Consider the following 22,288-nt stretch of genomic DNA (forward strand, 5'->3'; position numbering starts at 1 on the left):
TGTCCCCAAGAGCTTAGTACAGTGCATTGCACTTAGGTGCTCAGTAAGTACCATTACTGCTACTACTATATACTACTGACTGTTCACAAGAAGCACGCACAAACACGTCATTAATTATGAACCAGTTTTCAGATTCAGCGATGCTTTTATTGATTGACCTTTCATCTGAAGTTCATGGTTATGCACCAGTCTGCACCTGACAAGCCCTATGTACAAATAAGGATCTCCATCGGTGATCGATTTAAATTACGTCACTGAATTTTGCTTCCTAGGCAGCACATTGAACAATGCATAAAAATAGAAAAAGAAGTCAAAAACTGAATTCAGAAGCCATTGTGTCCTTTGGGATACTGATGAAGAGTGGAACCAGTCTAGCATAGCTCCTCAAACCAAGTTTAAGGTCTATAGAGTAATTATAATGTGGTGCCTCAAAGGATGTGAGACAAGGATCTGGGTTCTAATCCCACTGCCACATGTATTTTCTAGAATTGTTCCGTCAACCCTTTCTATGAGCCACACAACATTAAATGTCAAGGCATGTGGGCAGGGAGCGCATCTACCAACTCTGTTATATTGTATTCTCCCATGCTGTTAGTACAGTTCTCTTACACAATAAGTGCTCAATAAATACTATTGATTGATTAAACAATGAGGTACTAGAATCAGCCAGTCCACCAGCATCAAAGCAGTGTTCATCACAATTCACCTTTACTAGATGGAGCAAGTGAGGAAAATCATTGACCATAGGATATCAAAGAGGGTAGAAAAAATGTTTTAAAGACCCAGATGATGCGGCAACTGGAAGACAACAGCAGCAGACAAATCAGCGTGGCATGCAGCAAATAAGAATGGGTTAAGTCTTAAAAAAGCGTATTTGAGATCAAGATACCAAGAGGCAGCCAAATCAGAAACTGTCACAACAGTGCAGATAGTAAATGTTACAACTGAATAATGAACAATCTGTACATCCCTTGTATTCATTCATTCAATCGTATTTATTGAGCACTTACTGTGTGCAGAGCACTGTATTAAGTGCTTGGGAGCATAGAATACAATAAACAGACACATATGGGATGCAGTGGGGTCTAGCAGAAAGTGCATGGACTGGGGAGTCAGAGGACCTGGGTTCTAATCCCGGCTCCACCACTTGTCTGCTGAGTGACCTTGGGTAAGTCATTTAACTTCTCTCTGCCTCAATTTCTTCATCTGTAAAATGGGGATTAAATCCTACTTCCTCCTACTTAGACTGTGAGCCCCATGTGGGGCAGGGACTGTGTCCAACCTGATTGTCTTCTATCTACTCCAGAACTTAGTGCTTGGCACACAGTAAGCACCTAACAAATACCACCACCATTACTATTATTGTGTGCATGACACTGTTGTTTACATTTACAGCTTTGAGCTGCATTCCTCATATGGTCAAATCCCACCAGCAACAATGTCATCTTGAAATCCAAAGAACAACTATGATAGTCACCCAAACATATTCTTATAAGTAAATGGTGCAGGGAGCAACTGTCCTCCTAGATTGCACGAAAGAATGATTCAAATGATGGAATATTGTTTATATTTTAAAAGGAAGGAGTAATTGTAATATTGATCAAATTAAATATCTCCCATTTTGGAAATTTGGTAGAAAGCTAGCTACTCAATTTACTGGGTGGCAGAAAGCATTTAAATTTAGATAGCTAAATTAAAATGCCATCAATAAAAATTATTGTGGTATGTGTTAAGCCCTTGCTAGGTGACAAGCACTGTATTAAGCACTGGGAGAGATACAAGATAATCAGATCAAACACAGACCCTGTTCTACATGGGGCTCCCAGTCTGAGTGGGAGAACAGATAATTCAATCCTTAATTTTACAGATGAGGAAACTGAGGCACAGAGAAGTTAAGTTTTTCTCAGTCCTAATATGCCTTTGATATCACAATATGAAACTTCCATTTAGGAGGAAAGTAAAATCTAAGTGACCAAATACATACTTTATATGACTAGTGTATTCTTACAATGATGGCATTTAGAAAGTGCCCAACTGTGTGTGTAAGCTCTGGGGTAGATGCAGTATTGTCATATCAGACACATCTGAGGGAGGAAGTTTTACAACCCCATTTTCAGTTGAAGAAACTAAATCACAGAAAATTTAAGTGGCTTGCCCAAGGTCTTAAGACAGGAAAATGGCCAAATAGGGGATAGAACCTGAGGCTCCTGACTTCACAGCCCCATGCTTTTTCTATTAGGCTACACTACCTCCCTAACCACGTGTTATTGTAGATTGCCCAGGTCGTGCAACATGACATGATGCCATTTAGAACCTTTTACCCAAACCCACAGAATGTAGAGTGAATTGTGGAGGGACTCCTAACCTCTGTTCTTCCCATTGCGTAGCCCTCCAAGATCTCTGTTAACACAGGCATCACTTCCGAGCCATGGGACTCAGGAATGGGAGTAAAGGTGGAAAAAATCTGAGGCTTACTGGATATAGCAGATTGCAAGCCCCATGTCCTCTAGCCTGTAAGTTCACTGTGTGCAGGGAAAGTGTCTGTTATATTGTACTCTCCCAAGCATTTAGTGCAGTGTGCTGCAGCGTGGCTCACTGGAAAGAGCACGGGCTTGGGAATCAGAGGTCATGAGTTCTAATCCTGGCTCCACCACTTGTCAGCTGTGTGACTTTGGGCAAGTCACTTCACTTCTCTGTGCCTCAGTTACCTCATCTGTCAAATGGGAATTAAGACTGTGAGCCCCACGTGGGACAACCCGATTACCTTGTATCCCCCAGTGCTTAGAACAGTGCTTGGCACATAGTAAGCGCTTAACAAATATCATCATCACACAGTAAACTCTCAAAAAATATGGTTGACTGACGTAGGACAGGGACTGTGTCCAATCTGATTAACTTGTATCTCCTGCAGTGCTTAGAACAATGATTGACACATAGTAAGTGCTTAACAAGTACAATAATGATGATGATGATAGTAAAGCAGGGTGCCATATCAGTACTGGGCAGGAAACAGGATAACTGCAACCCAGACAGGCTGGTACAAACCTGAACAAATGGCGACCCTGTGTAGGACTCTGGTGCTAACCTTCTCACTCCTGTCTCGCCGTCGACCCCTGACCCGCATCCTACCTCTGGCCTGGAATGCCTTCCCTCCTCAAATCTGCCAATCACACTTCCCCCCTTCAAAACCCTACTGAAAGCTCACCTCTTCCAAGAGGCCTTCCCAGATTAAGCCCCCCTCTTCCTCAACCCCACTTCCTATAGCCCCCACTCACTCCCTTTGCTCTACCCCCCTCCCTGCCCCACAGCGCTTGTGTATATATGTACATATCTATAATGCTATTTATATTAATGCATGTTTACTTGTTTAGATGTGTATATACCTATAATTCTATTTGTTTATATTGATGCTATTGATGTCTGTTTACTTGTTTTTATGTCTGTCTCTCCCCTTCTAGACTGTAAGCCCATTGTGGGCAGGGATTGTCTCTCTTGCTGAATTGTATTTTCCAAGGGTTTAGTACAGTGCTCTGCACACAGTAAGCGCTCAATAAATATGATTGAATGAATGTATGATTCTTAATCCAACTCAATCTGGTAACTGTGTTACAGAACTCGTTTCAGAATGTTTTCATGGAAAACAACTGCAGCTTAGTTATTTTCTTAAATGCATTGAGGATTGCAACACTTCCTTTAGGGAGTTTATTGTGCCAATCAAAAATATCTCTCTGTTGAGGAATGATATCTATGTTCCCCCTTTCTTCATTTCATTTTAGCACTCCTTGTTGTATTCCTCTGAACCATAATAAATAAATGCTCACTCCTGGGTTTTATATCCTTAAAATACTTTCAGACATCTATTGTTTAGCAAAGCCATAAATATTCAATCTCTTTAATCCTCACCCTCCCACCCCACCCCCATCTCTTCCATCCCTAATTCATTTTCTGTTGCTCTCCTCTAAATTTTCTTTAATTCCCATATTTCTAAGATTGATGACAGAACAGACAGAAAACAGAAACATAACAGAAAACAGCTTCGAGGTGTATTCTCACAAGAGTCACATAACGCACCATCATTTTCCCAAATTGGACCGTGATACCTCTGTTTTATGCTGCATTTTGTTTGTTTTCAATTTTATGCCATAATGAAAATTCGTACTTAATTGGCTTTTCAAGTTCACCCTTGAGTCCTATTTACCACTTTTCTTTCTCAGTATCTCCTTCCTGTTCTTTATTTAGTGTGGACTATAGCTCCCAAATACATTAGCTTGTGGTATTTTAGACTCAATCTTATTGACATGCTTCTGCCCATACATCCAACCCCTCAAGATCACTCGTCAGACTTACCTCCTCCTAGTTTCATATCATTTGCAATTATAATTATCATGCTGTTTATCTTCCACATCTAGAACTTTAGATCAAAAGATAGACTAGTCCTGGAGATGAGCCTACCCATGTGGCAAGGTAAAAGTTTACCAGTCACATAAGCAAACAAAAATTGCTTTTTAGTATAAAATGTTTTAAGGTAATGTAGATTTTGCAAAAAAAATTATATCAAGGCATTCCAACTGCCCATTAATTATGATAGTGACCAGCTGTTTTCCATCTCTGCTGAGGACAGAATAAGACGAAACAGGCTTAAGTTTCAGCTAAAAAGATTTAGTTTGTTACAAGGAAGAATTTCCTGATGGTGAGGATTGTTAAACATTAGACTGGGTTATTGAGGGAGGTTGTGGATTCTTCTTTTCCGGAGGCCCATAGTAATAGAATAAATTCTCGTGTGTATGGGAGGGTTAGGTCTGGCCCTTTTTGGAGGCAATGGGATAGATTAGCTGAACTCTCCAAGTCCCCTTGGCTTTAGGATCAAGAATGTCTGGAATGTGTCTTTATGAATGAACCCATAATATTGAAAATAATATGAAATAGTCTCAGCTATAAATAATGTGCATTTAGAGTTTCCTTTTCATATTTCAATTTTGGAAAGTTAAGTTGAATCAAATTGTACTCTAGGCTCTGCCCAGAAATATCCGAGGGTTTTTTTACTTAAGCCTTAGTTGTGCGAAAGGAATCTCTTTTCCTCTGTGGACTTGAAAAGCATTTTTTGATTATTTATGAGTTGTCTGTCTTTATCTGTCCACTGATCTTTTTTGAACACAGGGCTTTGTTAGTCATTATGAACCTTACACAGAATAAGCTGCCTTTAATTACAACTGACTTAGTTTTTGCTTTTTGTTGTTTTTTTTTTTTTTCCTCTAGCTCTTTCCACTCCACTTGAGTCTATGCAGATCACTCATCCGGCCCTGATGTCCATGTCAGGCTGACCCACCCGGGTAACAAATTGGTCTTCTTGGAGCGAGAAATAGAATCCCAACTTTTGGGTAAAGAGTCTGTTCTCGGAGAAACTTAGAGCAAATTGGCAATATTTTCATGCTCAACAAGTGGCCAACCAAGGAAACCTAGACACCAATAGGATGCAAATTTCTCAGAGTTTTCATGACATCATATTAAGGAGCTGAGACTTGAAACTCAGTTTCGTACTGAAGCCCATTTCCATACTCTCCCATTATGCTACTCTACTGCCACAATGCTCCACTGTGACTTTTCGGAAACACTTTCACGGTTCTCAAAAAGTCATAGTGGTTTAATCTGTCAGTCTTCATTAGATACCCTGTCATCGATTCACTCCTCTTTGGGCTCCTCAGTATTGTTTGTGTTGCTGCACAATATGGCCCTCACGCATGGACACTATTTTTCTCTATGGCAAGAGGCTGTAACTATGGAGCCTTGGAAGTTGGTAGAGCTTTTTTGTTCTGAATACTTGTGCTTGGCTAGTGTCTTATACAGGGGAGGCAGTTTCCTTTACGATATATTCAGTCTTTAAATTGAAAAATAAAACTTGCTCTGTGAAGAAGAGTATGTTCTGTGGAAGGACGTGCTATTGATAAATGAAAACTGGCAGTGGTATTTCTCTGATCCTCTTCCGTCAATTAAAACTACCCAAGTGGTTTTCTTAAGCTCTTTGTGGGCAGAGATTGCATCTACCAACTCTATTATAATGTAATTTCCCAAGTGCTAGCGCAGTGCTCTGCCCAGAGTAAGCACTCAATAAGTACCACCATTTGAATTATTATTTGCAGTAAAATGTAATTTCATCACCAGGTCTCTGTTTAGGGAAGTGCAGAATAGAGACAAACATCCAGATCATTCAAGGAGAAAAAAATCCCATGCACTTGAAATACCCCCAAATGCTGTGGAACACGTTTTCTTTGTTTGGAGTCTTTTCAGTAACTGCCTCAATTCAGGAATAAAGAAAATACTTTCATTTTCCCCACCACCATGGGCGTTGGAGCACTAAATTCCCAATGCTTAGCAAAATTGTAGTTGGTAGTTCTGTTGATGCTATTTTTAGATGATCTAGGCATCTAAAGTGAAAGTAAATTAGGTATGTGGAAGAGCATGCTCATGACTAAGTGGGTCCCTGCTGATCCTTAAGGACCCACACCTCTGAGAGTGGGTGGGCCAGGTAGGGCCTGCTACCCTCAAATTCCACTGCTCTGGTCTTGGGGGCTGCAATTCAGGAAGTGGCCAGCCTAGCTTAAAACAGCAAAAAAAAAAAAAAATCAAAAATTAATGCTGCATTGGAGAGGAAGGGCCATGTAGAGGGGTGGGGAAGTCGGGGAGAGCATGAGGATGGAGAGAGAGATTTGGAGGTGTAGGGGGAGGGGAGGATGTACACAATAAATGTAAAAGCCCCACTGCAGGTGTGGGTAGAGAGATGTTGAAAAAGGGCCGGAGTGCTGATTGGGGAGAGATTCTAGAGGGTGGGGAGGTAGTGGGGATACCTGATGGCCTGGCGAGGTCGTCAAGGGAGATCACTGTGACTTTTTTTTTTACTTCTGTTGAAGTAAGAATCAGCCACTATCTTGGAACCAAATTTTCATCCAAGCTGTCTTGCCAAACAATTGCACTGAAGCCTAGCTTCTTTGGGGATTTATGTCACCTAATGGTGATGGATATCGGATGTTAATAACTTTCTGTTGCACAATCCTGCATTTTTATCATTCTAATGACTATTGCAGGCACAGGGGAGATTACTTGCCTGCCAGACATTTATGAATTCTAAGCAGGGGCTGACTACAATACAAATGCCAGTAAACTTTGTTCATGTAAAAATGAATGTTAATTTTACCTTCACAGCAAAAGAATAGTCAGCTCCAGCCAAAAAACATCCAGTTCTGCTGGTAAAATTCTCAAAGGAAGGTTAGCAGAGAACACAAGATTGCGGCATCGTTAGAGAAAAGAAGTTGATGTTGCCCACTGTGTTCTGCCAATTGAACTCCAATTTATTGCTGAGCTTAGTTATCAAATAAGTGGGTTCAGATAGTGAGGCCTGCATCCCAAGGGTGTGGCTGCTGAGAGGAAAGCCAAATGTCCCATTCCCTCCCTTTACTAGTAAGTCTCCAAATAGGGTTGTTCCACTCTTGACCACGCTTTGGTCAAAGACAGATAACCAGCATTTCATTAGTTAATGGTTTCCACAGCCATAATAGATGTGGAGGTGAATCTTAAACACAATCCAGGAATAACTGCATATTTCTGACGTGGAACATGTTCCTAATTTAGTGCTCCCCTGAGCCTGCTGCTGGGTTTCTCTTAGCAGCTCTTCTACGGGCATGCCATCCCCCAGCCCCTCCCTGGTAGTAGCTATCCTGCTGATTCACAGCGTACTTGGTAACCACCAGCTCCCACCTCCATACTTATTTTACTGACTTTTCACCTTTGTCCTGTGAGTATCAAGATCGAGTGAAATGTGTTTCCTTAGGACACAGTGAATCAAAGGAGACCTAGAATAAAGACCTCAGTACTCCACACAATCAGTCCTGGGCCTAGGCTATTAAACTATTTCTAGACTGTAAGTTCATTGTGGGCAGGGAATGTGTTTGTTTATTAGTACAGTGCCTGGCACATAGTAAGCACTTATTATATTGTACTCTCCCAAGGGCTTAGTTCAGTGCTCTACCCACAGTAAGTGCTCAATAAATACAGTTGAATCAATGAATATAGCCACTTGATGGTATTTCTGGCTTAAGGTGGTATTGCTAGTTTTTTTTTGTTAATTTGCTATACTGGTAGCAGTAGTAGCATTCACTGAGCACCCAATTGGTGTGCTGCACTGTTCTAGGTGATTGGAAAGTACAGAATAAAAAAAAGACGTGTTCCTTGCCCACAATTCTCCTAATGGAGAAGAGTTCAACCATTCCAACATCATTCAAATCCTCCCTTTCCTCTCCATCCAAACTGCTACAACATTAATCTAAACATTTATCCTATCCCTCATTGATTACTGCATCAGCCTCCTTGCTGACCTCCCTGCCACCTGTCTCTCCAGAGATCAGTCCATAGTTCACTCTGCTGCCCGGATCATTTTTTTTACAAAACCATGTTGAGTCCACATTTCCCCACTCCTTAAGAACCTCCAGTGGTTGCCTATCCACTTCCGCATCAAACAGAAACTCCTTACCAAGGGGTTTAAAGCACTCAATCACAATGCCTCCTCCTACTTTACCTTACTACTTTAATACTACAACCTAGCCTGCACATTTCACTCCTCTAGTGCCAACATACTCACTGTATCTCGAACTTGTCTATCCAGTTCACCTATTGTCCACGTCCTGCCTCTGGCCTGGAACGCCCTCCCTCTTCATATCCGACAGATGATCACTCTTTCCACCTTCAAAGCCTTATTAAAAGCACATCTCCTCCAAGAGTCCTTCCCCAATATGCCTTCATTTCCTCTTCTCTCATTCCCTTCTGCATCACCCTTGCATTTGAATCCATTAATGCTGAGGAGGGTGTAAATACAGTCATCCATGTTAGCTGAAGGAATGCTGAGACTCAGGGCGTTAGGAAATGTATTAGGGAAAGTTTGTTCAAAGAGGTGAGATATCAGGTGGGCTTTGAATGTCAAGAGAGCTGTGGTCTGTTTGACAAGGGGAGGGAGGGAGAAGCAGCATGGAAGAGTGGAAAGTACATGGGCCTAGGTTCTTATCCCACATCTGCCATTTGTCTGCTATGTGACTTGTTTCAGTTATCTAATCTGTAAAATGGTGATTAAGGCTGTGAGCCCCATTTGGAACATTGACTGTGTCCAACCTGACCACTCCAGCCCTTAATACAGTGCCTAGCACAAAGCAAGTGCTCAAATAATACGAAAAAAATAAAGTAGGGGACATTTCAAGCTGGAGAACAACATGAGTGAGTGGATGGAAGTGGAAGATTCAAGAGTGAAATACAGCTATGCTAGTGCTGGTTCAGATTTCTTGGGAAGGCAAATATTTTGGAACCACGTACCTAAAGGTTTCTGCACCTGTCCCCCGTTAGAATGCTTTTCTTTAAGCACTCTTCAGGGAAAGCCCATTGCCTTTTAATGCTAGTATTTCTTACAGCCCTCTGTCAGCTTGCAATAACACAGCCAAGTTTACCTTGGCTTAAGGTAAACTTTCCTGCTTTCCCCTCCCTTTGAAGTATTTTGACAAGACTTGGGATCATTTCAGTTTAGCAATGATAGTGATAGGTATATTTAGTATAGATAATGGCAGATCCCTTAGTCCAAAATAACTTTTTGCTGAATAGGAAACCTTATCTCATTTCCTTCATTAACATTTTTTGGTTAATACTCTATTTTCATGGAACCAATTGAGTGCTAATCAGCATATAGATATGTAAAATTTATTCATTTATTTTACTTATACATATCTATTCTATTTATTTTATTTTGTTGATATGTTTGGTTTTGTTCTCTGTCTCCCCCTTCTAGACTGTGAGCCCACTGTTGGGTAGGGACTGTCTTTATATGTTGCCAACTTGTACTTCCCGAGCGCTTAGTACAGTGCTCTGCACACAGTAAGTGCTCAATAAATATGATTGATTGATTGATTGTATTTATTACTCCCCATGGATTTACTTCCTCAGATAAAGGTAATAATGGTAAATGATTTCCATTTGCATTAATCAGGTTACCTCTTTCATTCAGTCAATCCAAGGTAATCACACTAGCTGCACTCTGTACCTGCTAAAGGAACATGTAGTGATCAGTGTTCCAGTGAGAAATCTAATCTTGTAATCTTACTCTAAATTAAAGCATATCTGAAATGCTGTAGAGTATGCTTCTTTCATGCATAACTCAGGTATTCAGTAGATAACCAAATAATTATGGTTATCATGCAATTCTCATTTAGTGTGAAAGTTCATTTTCAGAAAGTTCTAATATGTGTGCAGAAAAATAAATTCGCAAAATCTGACGTTAGTGAGAGTAATTTTAATGACAACCAGCAAGGTTTGTTCTCTGTTTCTTGGTTTTCCTAATGGTGCTGCTATACTCAGAGAGAGAGATTGTGTGTGTGTGTGTGTGTGTGTGTGTGTGTGTTTCCATAAACAAAGTGAGGAGAAATTCATCATTGTCTTGCCTTCCTTTAAGGAGCCTGTTTTGGCAACTTGGATTCTGTGTGCAAATGACTTAAAAATAGATTCCTGTCTGGTTTTTATTTCCCCTGACTATTGAAATGTGTCTCCTTATTGTTCTCTTCTACCTACTTCTCATACAGCAGGGGGATTCTGAGACTAGGGTTACAGCTGCAGGACTTAAAGGCCAAGTTGCTAAGTCCATTTGATGGCGGCGGTTGTTCCGGATGGCCACCAAGTCGCCGGGCGACTAAAGAATTAGTCAGACAGCATGTGACTGCCGAACGTTTTAATAAAGTTTTTATTGGTAAGGCCGAAGACCGAATAGGGGGTAATGCACCCGGCGGGCTCATTTCCTTAAGGGAAAAGGCCCCAAAGACCGAATAGGGGGTAACGCACCCGGCGGGCTCATTTCCTTAAGGGAAAACGCCCCAAAGACCGAATAGAGGGTAACGCACCCAGCGGGCTCATTTCCTTAAGGGAAAAGGCCCTGAGTGCCCGATGCAATGGGCTTATATACCGCTGTTTCTGATCACAGCGATTGGTAGATTTGAAAACAGTAGGGACTGGATTGGTGCAGATTTGGTACAGAGCTGGGCGGGGTCTACCTCCTTAATTGGTTTGGTTCCTGGACCCAGCCAGTGGGCTGCAGGGTTTAAGGCCCATACCAGATATGGCAACAGAACCGCGTACATTCAAACAATATCTGCAACCTTTCCATGGTGCATGGGTGGGGGGGGGGGGGCATCACATTTCTTTTCTCCAGCAGTAACATCCCACTGTCTGGCTGTGGAGTTATTTCTAAGTTTGAATCCACAGTTCATGCCACACCTAGAAATGCTCTGGGCATGTTACTCCCCTCTTCGAAAATCGCCAGTGGCTACCAGTCAACCTACGCATTAGGCAAAAACTCCTCACCCTCAGCTTCAAGGCTCTCCATCACCTCGCCCCCTCCTACCTCACCTCCCTTCTCTCCTTCTACAGCCCAGCCCGCACCCTCCACTCCTCTGCCGCTAATCTCCTCACCGTGCCTCGTTCTCGCCTGTCCTGCCGTCGACCCCTGGCCCACGTCATCCCCCTGGCCTGGAATGCCCTCCCACCCCACGTCTGCCAAGATAGCTCTCTCCCTCCCTTCAAGGCCCTACTGAGAGCTCACCTCCTCCAGGAGGCCTTCCCAGACTGAGCCCCCTCCTTCCTCTCCCCCTCCTCCCCCCTCCATCCCCCCCGCCTTACCTCCTTCCCTTCCCCACAGCCCCTGTATATATGTATATATGTTTGTGCATATTTATTACTCTATTTTACTTGTACATATCCTATTTATTTTATTTTGTTAAAATGTTTTGTTTTGATCTCTGTCTTCCCCTTCTAGACTGTGAGCCCACTGTTGGGTAGGGACTGTCTCTATATGTTGCCAACTTGTATTTCCCAAGTGCTTAGTACAGTGCTGTGCACACAGTAAGTGCTCAATAAATACAATTGATTGATTGATTGACCTACTAGGAGCAGGAGAACTAAGATTTCTAGTGGCATACCCTCTGTGGAGTTTAACCTGCTTTGCTTGCCCGATGGTGTGCCACTGTTTCCAGGATGCCTTTTTTTATCTTTTAAGGAGAAATCAGATTTATCAGCTAATGCTTAGTAGAGATCATGTTCCCAGCCAGACTCTGTGGACACAATAATGAAAGTATGTGTAACAGAGAACATATTTTCATTCAGTGGGTTTGGATATTGTTTCCTGCTATGTAATAGAGTTTACTCAAGACCTAGTTCTTTGATTCCAGCAGCACTATTTGTGGCGGGAGACCAGCTGTCTGGTTTTTTTTACTGGATAGTCAATTTTTGAGCCGGTCTCTTCCTTGCCCAGTAAGGATATGATACTGGGTGTCTTTATATCTGATGTGGATAGTTTCAGCACTGGCCTCCCTCTGCCACTGAGTTCCACAACCCAGAAATGATGCCGGTATTCGGAGGAAACTGGGAGGCAAATGAAAAGCTCTGGGTTTGAACAAGGTCAAGCTGACTTCCAAAAAATGGGACTTAAAATGACATTATATTATGCTATGTGCTTGGCAAAAATACATGCAATGTCAAATGCATCTCCTGATCTGAAAGCCGTCAGGGCCGTTAGTGATCATTCTCTAGGTAAGAGACATTTAGATTTCCTTGAAAAGTGCTATGTAAGCATGTGGGCCTGATGATTCCTCCAGTTCAGCACAAGGCTCTATTTCTGAAAAACTGATCCAAGGGTCCCATCAAATCTCAAAAATGAAATCAAAGGGCCTCAGCTAGAGAGAGTTGGCCAGGAGAGCTTAGAGGAGAGGAACAGACTATAAACTCGTTGTGGGCAGGGAACATGTCTGTTATGTTGTTGTGTTGTACTTTCCCAAGCACTTAGTGCAGTGCTCTGCACACAGTAAGTGCTCAATAAATACAATTGACTGAGGAATGGTGAGGAACTGTGGGGAACCAGGCTCTGCCAACCTACCATGTAGGAAAGAGACCCCCAACACCCCACTTCTCAGACACCCCATGGCTGGGGCCTCGTCCTAGCCTTGCTGCTTCTCCTCCTCCCCGAAATTGTACCTATGTGCAGGAGTTTCTGGTGACAACCAGTATTCTTTTGTTACTATAGTAGAGCAGGAATTAGACTGAGGGAATATGTGTGTTAATAAAATTTTATAGTAAGTTTTAGTTAATAAACCAGGAGACAGATTTGAGAAAAACAGAATAATTATTTATTACCATAAATTAAGATGAGACTTTGGTTATGCTTTTATTGACAATTGGATACCAAATGCTCACCACTTCCAACTCATTTTATTTACGTAACCTTTTGCACCAAATAGGCTGTGTATTATATTATATTATACATTGTATATATTGTATATTATATAATATGTATTGTATTATATAATCATATAAGTATATATATCTCTGATTCTCAGTAATAATAATAATAATCATTGTGGTATTTGTTAAGAGCATGATCTAGTGGATAGATCATGGGTTTGGGAGTCAGAAGGTCATGGGTTCCAAACCTGGCTCTGCCATTTGTCTGCTGTGTGACCTTGGGCAAGTCCCTTAACTTCTCTGTACCTCAGTTTCCTCATCTGCAAAATGGGGATTGAGACTGTGAGCCCCACGTGGGACAGGGACTGTGCCTAACCCGATTTGTTTGTGTCCACCCCAGTGCTTAGTACAGTGCCTGGCATGTAATAAGTAGTACTGTATTATCATTATTATTACCATAATTATTATTATAATTATTATTATGTGCCAAGCACTGTAGTAAGCGCTGGGATAGATACAAAGTAATTGGAATGGACACAGTCCCTGTCCCACGTTGGGCTCACAGTCTTAACCCCCATTTTACAGATGAGTTAACTGAGGCACAAAGAAGGTAAGTGATTTGACCAAGGTCACAGAGCAGATGTGTGACAGAGCTGGGATTAGAATCCAGGTCCTTCTGACTCCCATGCCCATGGTCTACCCCCTAGGCCCCGCTATATATGACTTTGCTATAATTGGCAGTTCGTCAAATAAAAAAGCATGTTAGTACCATATTTGCTTGCATAATCACCTCCACTGCATAAATGCCCCACCCCAAATTTTGATAAAAGACTGTTTTTTGTACCACATAACTGTAAGCATTGATAGACGTACATTCTGGGGAAGTAGGAGAAGAAGGGTCAGAACGTGACAACCCAGCCAAGACAGACTCAGGCTGGGGGTGGCAGGTTTCTTACATTCATTCAATCTTATTTACTGAGTGCTTACTGTGTGCAGAGTACTGTACTAAGCGCTTGGGAAGTACAAGTAGGCAATGCATAGAGATGTCCCCTACCCAACAGTGGGCTCACAGTCTAGAAGGGGGAGACAGACAACAAAACAAAACATGTAGACAGGTGTCAAAACTGTCAGAATAAATAGAATTATAGCTATATGCACATCATTAATGAAATAGAGTAGTAAATATGTACATATGTTTCTTCTTTGAAAGAGGTACAATCTGAGGGAAGAAGGAGAGGATGGTAGGGGGCTTACTGTAATACCTTGAGTGCCTATTGTGTGATTCCTTTGGGAGAGCTCAGTAGAAGAGACACAGTCTATATTGCTCTCTTACTTCTCCTCTCCTTTCCCCCTTTTTTATTCTCTGTTTTCTCCTCTTCCCTTTACTTCTAGATGTAATTCTTATATGGCCTGTGAAAAATCCCTGTCTTTTATAGCGTTGTGAAAATTATTGAAAAAGGGGGACAATTATGCAAGTAAATATGGCATCAATTGGTTCTAAATGGTGAGTTTGGGTGATTTTATTTATTTGTTTTGTTTGAAGCATAACTCATTTTCCATTTTGAGTGCTGTAAAGAAGTTGTTCGTATTAATGCAGTAGAGGCACTGAAAACAAGCACACATTCCTTTATTAAGAGATTTATTTTGAAAAATAAAGACTGCTTTTTTTGATGTCTGTCCGACCCCCCTCCCCCCACACACACACACACAAACCGCCCCCTAAAGAGAAACATATCTCTTTTCAGTGGTGGTTTCTCTGTCCAAACCACCTACATTGACATGTTGAACTGTGAACAGCCAAGAAGTGAGATCTAATTGAATTTCAGAGAATCAGAAAATGTAAGAATACAAGAACACAAGATATGTGATTATGGGCCAGATCAGGGGTCCCTTCAGCCTAGTATTCTTTACTGAAAGTGGCACCAAAGAGTCAAAGGGTGCTTGGAGGAACTGAGTGGATTGCCTCTCTACTTAGATCCACCTTCATAGTTAGGGATATATCTTTTAACATCTGTAATAACCCATCATGGAGTTACTGTTCCTAACGCTCAACTCTCATGAGCCCTATAATTTTTGTGCCTCCCATTTAATGCTCCCAATTGTCTTCCCTAGTAATTCATTATGGACCCATCATCTGGGAATTACCCAAGCTCTTCTTGAACCTGTTGATCTGTTTTGTCTCCCCAACTTCCTGTAGTAATAAATTCCATATAGACTTATTTTGGTCATCTGATTCAACTTTCAATTCACTGCTTTAAAGCCAAATAAAGATCTTCTTTCATGTATTTCTTACTTTATTCACATGACTATATTTTGCAGTTTTACTAGTTTTGCTTCAGATGAAGTGCAGAATTTAAAATAGGGTATGCAGATAAATTGGTAAGTTTAGTAATTATTTTGTGGTTTATGAATTTTAAAAATCAAATCCAAGAGAGGTCATTTGTTTTCTTTTTGATGCATTAAAATTAAGTACTGTGTTCCTTCATTCCCATGGCAAACATGCAGGCTGAGAATGAAGCCACCAAATAAAGGGAGATGTCACTTCTGTCACATCTCCAGGGAATACATTTGTGCTGTTCAGGACTAGTAGCTGTTGAGAAGCAATGTGTCTTAGAGGATAGAGCACGGGCCTGGGTGTCAGAAGAACCTGGCTTCTAATCCTGGCTCTGCCACTTGTCTGCTGTGTGACCTTGAGCAAGTTACTTAACTTCTCTGTGCCTCAGTCACCTCATCTGTAAAATGGGGATTAAGACTGTGAACTCTATTTGGGACATGGACTGTGTCCCACCTGATTACCTTGTATCTACCCCAGCACTCAGAACAATGCCTAACACCTAGTAAGCGCTTAACAAATGACATAAAAAACCAAAAAAAAATATTGGAGCAGTTTTTTTTTCCTTTTGAAAAATTTTACCAGGATACATGTATTTAACAACACTCTCTGAAACCTAGTATAAGATTATTCTGGATCTTGCAAACATAAATGAATGCTTAAGTTGATCATTTGCAAGCATTTAGGCATGCTATTTTCATTGAACACTGCGACCTTTGGCAAGCAGTGTGAAATCCTGAAGTTACATATGCAAAAATTTTTCTTCATATAATTTCAAACAGTAGCATTTATGGAGCACATATTGTGTGCACAGCACTGTATGAAGTGTTTGGGAAAATACACTAAAATTAATGGATGTGATCTCGGCCCTCAAGGAGCTTAAAAAACTACCTGGGAAGCAACTAAAGTGAAATGAAAAAATTAGCACTAAGCAAAAATCCAGGGAAAGGAAACCATGTTTTCCAAATTTTCACCACTTTAGTATATAGGCACTTATACTTTTTATTCAACCTAGTACAGTTGTCTCAAAAATACTGTGGTTAATGTATGTCTTTGTTACCCAATTAAATTGCTTACTGCCAAGTATGACGAGTTAATCATACATGTATTTATTACTCTATTTATCTATTCATTTATTTATTTTACTTGTACATATTCTATTTTATTTTGTTAATGTGTTTTGTTTTGTCCTCTGTCTCCCCCTTCTAGACTGTGAGCCCACTGTTGGGTAGGGACCGTCTCTATAAGTTGCCAACTTGTACTTCCCAAGCGCTTAGTACAGTGCTCTGCACACAGTAAGCGCTCAGTAAATACTAATGAATGAATGAATATAGTCCAGGGATAACCGAGCCACTGAGAATGAACCCATTATAGATCTGTTAATCTTTCTGGATTATTTCTGTATAGTAGTAACAGTTCCTAATTGTTTTTTTTTCCATGGCACTATGCAGAATCAATCAGTCAATCAGTGGTATTTATTGATTGCTTACTTCATCCAGAAACTCATATTAAATGCTTTGAAATTACAACAAAGTTTGCAGATATGATCCTTGTGCTCAAGGAGTTTACAATCTGCAGCATGAGACAGACATTAAAATAGATTAGCAATAGGGAAAATAATTCAATATAAGAATATTTGCATAAGTATTGTGGGGCTGGGGGGAGTATCAAAGTGTTTAGGAGGTATACTGCCAAGTTCATAGCCAACACAGAGGGGAGGGTAGATGAGGAAGTAGAGGGCTTAGTCTGGGAAGGCTTAGTGTGAAGGAGATTTTTTCACAGCAGTAATCCGACCCATCTAATACAACTCATTTTTGACTACTTTCACGAATGCTCAAAGAGAGGCTTTAAGTCCCATTGGCCATAATTGAGGTTATGAAGGTGTACTGCCCAAAGTTTAGATGGAAGATGTTTGGCTGTGTATAACCAGGGGCTGTGTTTTAGTGAATATTGTGCTCTATATAGACTAGTGAAGGTGGGTTTAGAAGGACCTAGGATTTATACTTGATTTTATCCCTCCTGGGTGAGCTTGGTAAAATGCCTCTTAACCTTCGGCTTTCCTATTCAAAAACTGAGGTTGCTAACACTCTGTAGCTTCTGGATTCCCATGGAATGAGGCTTAAAAATGACCTGCTCTCCTAGAAGGGCACCAGAAAACCCATCCTGATGCTCTCCTATCCTTCCTGCTTGTTACTAATGAAAAGCCCTCATTGCATTATATGGTAAAAAGGCACTTGTTCTGAAATTTAGCTACAGGATGTATGTTACTGGCTACTTGTGACCTTACTTCAGATACTCCAAGAGCAATCAACATCTTACCTTTTTGTAACGTGTATCCTGCAATCAGTCAGTGGTATTTATTGAGTGTTTACTATATGCAGAACACTGTACTAAGCACTTGGGAGAGTACACTACAACAAAGTTGGTCATAGACTGTGAGCCCCCTCTGACTGTAAGCTCATTGTGGTCAGGGAACATGCCTACCAACTCTGATGTAGTGTGCCCTCCCAAGAACTTAGTACTGTGCTCTACTGCACACAGCAAGTTCTCAGTAAATATGATTGGTCGACAGTTTGATAGACATGCACCCTGCCCACAATGAGCTTACAGTCTCAAAAAGCAATTCACATCTCTGGTGGAAATAAGAGGCCTGCATATTAGAACGAAATCCTCTTGTCACATTGGGGTTGATGCTTGGTTCTGCAGCCAGTCTCTCCTTGGAAATTACTCATCTTCTGTGATACTGGGTGGCCTCGCATGGGTCAAATTAAGCAGCATAACCGTCTGATTCAGAATCTGTTTCTGGAAATGGAAAATCTGTTAACAGATCAGCCATCGTTAATCATGTGGGGGATACAGCAGAATGCAGACTGTTATATGCCTTTTTCCTAATTAGTCTTTGAGGAGCTGATTTTGCTCTTGGAACCACATGAAACTGAAGTAGCTGGGCATTGTAGAATTGGGCTTCATTCCCTGGGAGGCTGAAAAATGGGGAAGGTTCTTTTTCCTGGACTAAATAATTAACTGGTTAATATCTCACTTTATCTTTTTGGAAGATTGTAGTGATTGCCACCATCTCCCCAAAGGATTGACTAATGAATCATAGAGAATATTTTGTTAATAAAAGCACCAAAGAATGATAACTTTGCTTGTTCTCTTACAGCAAATACTGCGTCACTCCCGCGAGAATGCCACAAAAGTTATATTTCTCATCACCGATGGCTACTCCAACGGAGGTGATCCGAGACCCATTGCAACATCTTTACGGGAGTTTGGAGTGGAGATCTTCACATTTGGGATATGGCAGGGGAACATCCGGGAGCTGAATGACATGGCTTCCACACCAAAAGAGGAACATTGCTACTTACTCCACAGCTTTGCAGAGTTTGAGGCTCTGGCTCGTCGAGCCCTGCACGAAGGTAGTGAAAACCTCATAAGTGCAAATGCCTCAGTTGATGGCATTTTTAATATCTGTAAGCTTTTTCCCTATTCTTTCGATCCCAGAGTACTCTGACAGCCACTATAGTATTAGACCTACCTGAGTGGAAGTGAATAAGATACCCTAGCACTCAAGTGCATATTGAGTGTCATCTTAGTGGAAGGCGTGTGTATGTGTGGATTACACCTTCTATCCCTGAGAATGATGGTCTACATAGTTTGCCAATGAACATGTGAAAACCCAGCTGTTTTCCATTGACAGTATAATAGTTGCCCTCCTCGATAGCTATCCTTTTGGTTATGGATGTAGCCGCTAGCATCTCCAACTTTCCCTGATGTCCAAACGAAGCAAGGGTTTAACGTGCCAGACAGAAGGGTCTGACAAGGTGCCCTCTCTCATTCATTCATTCATTCAATCGTATTTATTGATTGCTTACTATGTGCAGAGCACTGTACTAAACGCTTGGGAAGTACAAGTTGGCAACATATAGAGACGGTCCCTACCCAACAATGGGCTCACAGTCTAGAAGGGGGAGACAGACAACAAAACAAAACATGTGGACAGGTGTCAAGTCATCAGAATAAATAGAAATAAAGCTAGTTGCACATCATTAACAAAATAAATAGAATAGTAAATGTGTACAAGTAAAATAGAGTAATCTGTACAAACATATATACAGGTGCTGTGGGGAGGGGAAGGAGGTAGGGCGGGGGGGGGATGGGGAGGAGGAGAGGAAAAAGGGGGCTTAATCTGTGAAGACCTCTTGGAGGAGGCTGCTAGAGGTTGTCAGTGTCCGATTTAGATTTATCTACATGCATAAGACCTGACAGAAATGCTTAGCCCATTGTTGGGCAGGGACCATCTCTATATCTTGCTGACTTGTACTTCACAAGTGCTTAGTACAGTGCTCTACACACAGTAAGCACTCAATAAATACGATTGAATGAATGAAAGAATATAGAGAAAATTTGATTGTTATATGTGGGAAAACAATCTTAAAAGCTAGAAACACTACAGCTAAATTTCACTGTGGGATCACATCACTATATTATTATTATTTATGATATTTAAGTGCTTACTATGTGCCAGGCAGTGTACTAAATGCTGTGGTAGATACAAGTTAATAAGGTTGGATTCAGTCCCTGTTCCACATGGGGCTCACAGTCTTTATCCCCATTTTACAGATAAGGAAACTGAGGCTCAGAGAAGTTAAGTGACTTGCCCAAGGTCACACAACAGACAGGTGGCAAATCCAGGATTAGAACACAGGTCCTCTGACTCTCAAGCCCCCACTAGGCCATGTTGCTTCTTCACTGTAGCCACAAACATCAGTAATCTGAAGTAATGGTAGTGATTCTTTTTAAAAGGAGATGTTGGGATAGTGAAGTAATGAAAACACTGAGGTGGAAAACACTGAGGTGGGGATGCTGCATCTAAATTTTCCCACTTATGTACTTAAATACCACCATAGCCTGGGTCCTTAATAGCTTGTGAAATCCTTATAACAAGATCCAGATTGAAATGGTTATAGACTTCTGATTGTAGAAATGATTTGTACTCTCTTATGGAAAATAATGTGTTTAAATAGTGGGATACTGCTTGGAATGTAAATTTCCTCTCTTACTGAAAGAAATTACAGTTTTGGAAGGCAGTGATGATAATGATGATCAACCAGAGATTCATCATTGTCTGTTTCATTCTTTTGGTTTACTGACAGATCTGCCTTCAGGGAGTTATATTCAAGAGGACATATCCCATTGCTCATATCTCTGTGAAACAGGCAAAGACTGCTGTGACATAATGGCAAGCTGCAAATGTGGCACTCACTCTGGCCAGTTCGAATGCATCTGTGAAAAGGGATACTTTGGGAGTGGACTGCAACATGAATGTACAGGTCAGTCTCCAGTTTAATCCTCTTCACACTCTGAAACTTGTCCAGGTTCTGATCTGATGCTGGATTGGCATGATTAGGGCCAAACATTGCTTTCAGACTGAGCACAGAATTACAATCAGTATGAGTAGCCATCCTGATTCTCACACATTCAGGGGGACGTGCAAATTGAATGTATGGTAGGTCTGCTGGTCTTCGATTTCTAAAATAGAATACAATTCATGCAGCCAGTAAAACAGACCCTGGCTTAAATGTGCCCAAGGTTTAATGAGAAGCAAGTGATGTTGTCTCGACTGTAGTGTTTACAGAAAGAGCTGGATAGCACAAGCAATGCAATTGTACCATGATGTTAGGTGCAAGTGAATGTAATATCAGAGCAAAATTCATAACTTCCTCACTTAATCGATTTTCCCTTTTGAGTTTTAGAAAGTTTCCCAATCTAGACATGAAAAGGTTACTGTGTTTCCCGGGGGTACACACCAAGTACTTTTTCCTGAAGCATGTGGCATTTTTTACTTGACTCAGGATGACTCGGAATGGGAACACGCTTAATTGTATTACGGCAATGGGCAGTTCATTTCCCTCTGCAACCAAGATCTCTTTCCCCTTGGTTGGCAGATGCTGTTTTCTCTGCATCTCCTTGTCCCTCACTCTCACCCTTCTTGTCTTTGGCTCAGGCCTCCTTTCCTCCCCACTTCTTCTTCCCTCTCATTCTTTCGTTTTCCCATTTTGCTTTCTCTGTCTTTTCTACTTCCCTGCTTTCTCCATTCCCTCTTTGTTTCTACCCTGGCCCAGCTCCTTTGCCATCTGTCAAATTCTTTGTCTCCTTGGCATGGCTCTCCATTCCCACCCAGCAGTCACACTCTCATTGGCTCTGCTCCAAAATGTGTGTGTGTGTGTGTGTGTGTGTGTGTGTGTGTGTGTGTGTCTTTGTCACTGTCTCTCTCACCCTCTCCCTCCCCCTTAGACAGTCTTTTTCACCTCCGGCACAGCTCTAAAGTAAGCCCAGGTAGAAGCATCTCATTTTGTCATTTGCTGTTGACATCATCTGTTAGTCATATTGCTGCAACCAGATATCAGGCTTCATCACCTCATGCCAGTCTCCTCATTGCTTCCCAAGAGTCACGCTGCCTTCTGTGCCCTGATTCTACTGTGGCTTGTCCAAATCTCTGGCTGTTGCTGCTGGCTCTCTGTGCATTTCAGGCTAGAAACAGCAGAGTTCTTGAGGATCAATCAATCAATGGTATTTATTGAGTGTGTACTGTGTGCAGAGCACTGTACTAAGCGCTTGTACTGTACAGTTATTGTACTATACAATACAAGAGTTAGTAGACACATTCCCTGATCGTTATGAGTTTACAATCTGGGGGGGGGG

At 41.4% G+C, this 22,288-nt stretch overlaps 1 protein-coding gene across 1 annotated transcript in view; it reads left to right on the forward strand.

Annotated features, from left to right (window-relative positions):
• SVEP1 (sushi, von Willebrand factor type A, EGF and pentraxin domain containing 1) overlaps nucleotides 1-22,288 on the forward strand; it is a 230,078-nt gene that overhangs the window by 17,178 nt on the left and 190,612 nt on the right. Inside the window, exons 2-3 of the mRNA XM_038769610.1 lie at nucleotides 18,747-19,002; nucleotides 20,740-20,916. Of these exons, the coding sequence (XP_038625538.1) occupies nucleotides 18,747-19,002; nucleotides 20,740-20,916 (433 nt within the window). The remainder of the gene's footprint in view (nucleotides 1-18,746; nucleotides 19,003-20,739; nucleotides 20,917-22,288) is intronic.

Source organism: Tachyglossus aculeatus, chromosome X4, assembly GCF_015852505.1.
Source record: "Tachyglossus aculeatus isolate mTacAcu1 chromosome X4, mTacAcu1.pri, whole genome shotgun sequence".
NCBI lineage: Eukaryota > Metazoa > Chordata > Mammalia > Monotremata > Tachyglossidae > Tachyglossus > Tachyglossus aculeatus.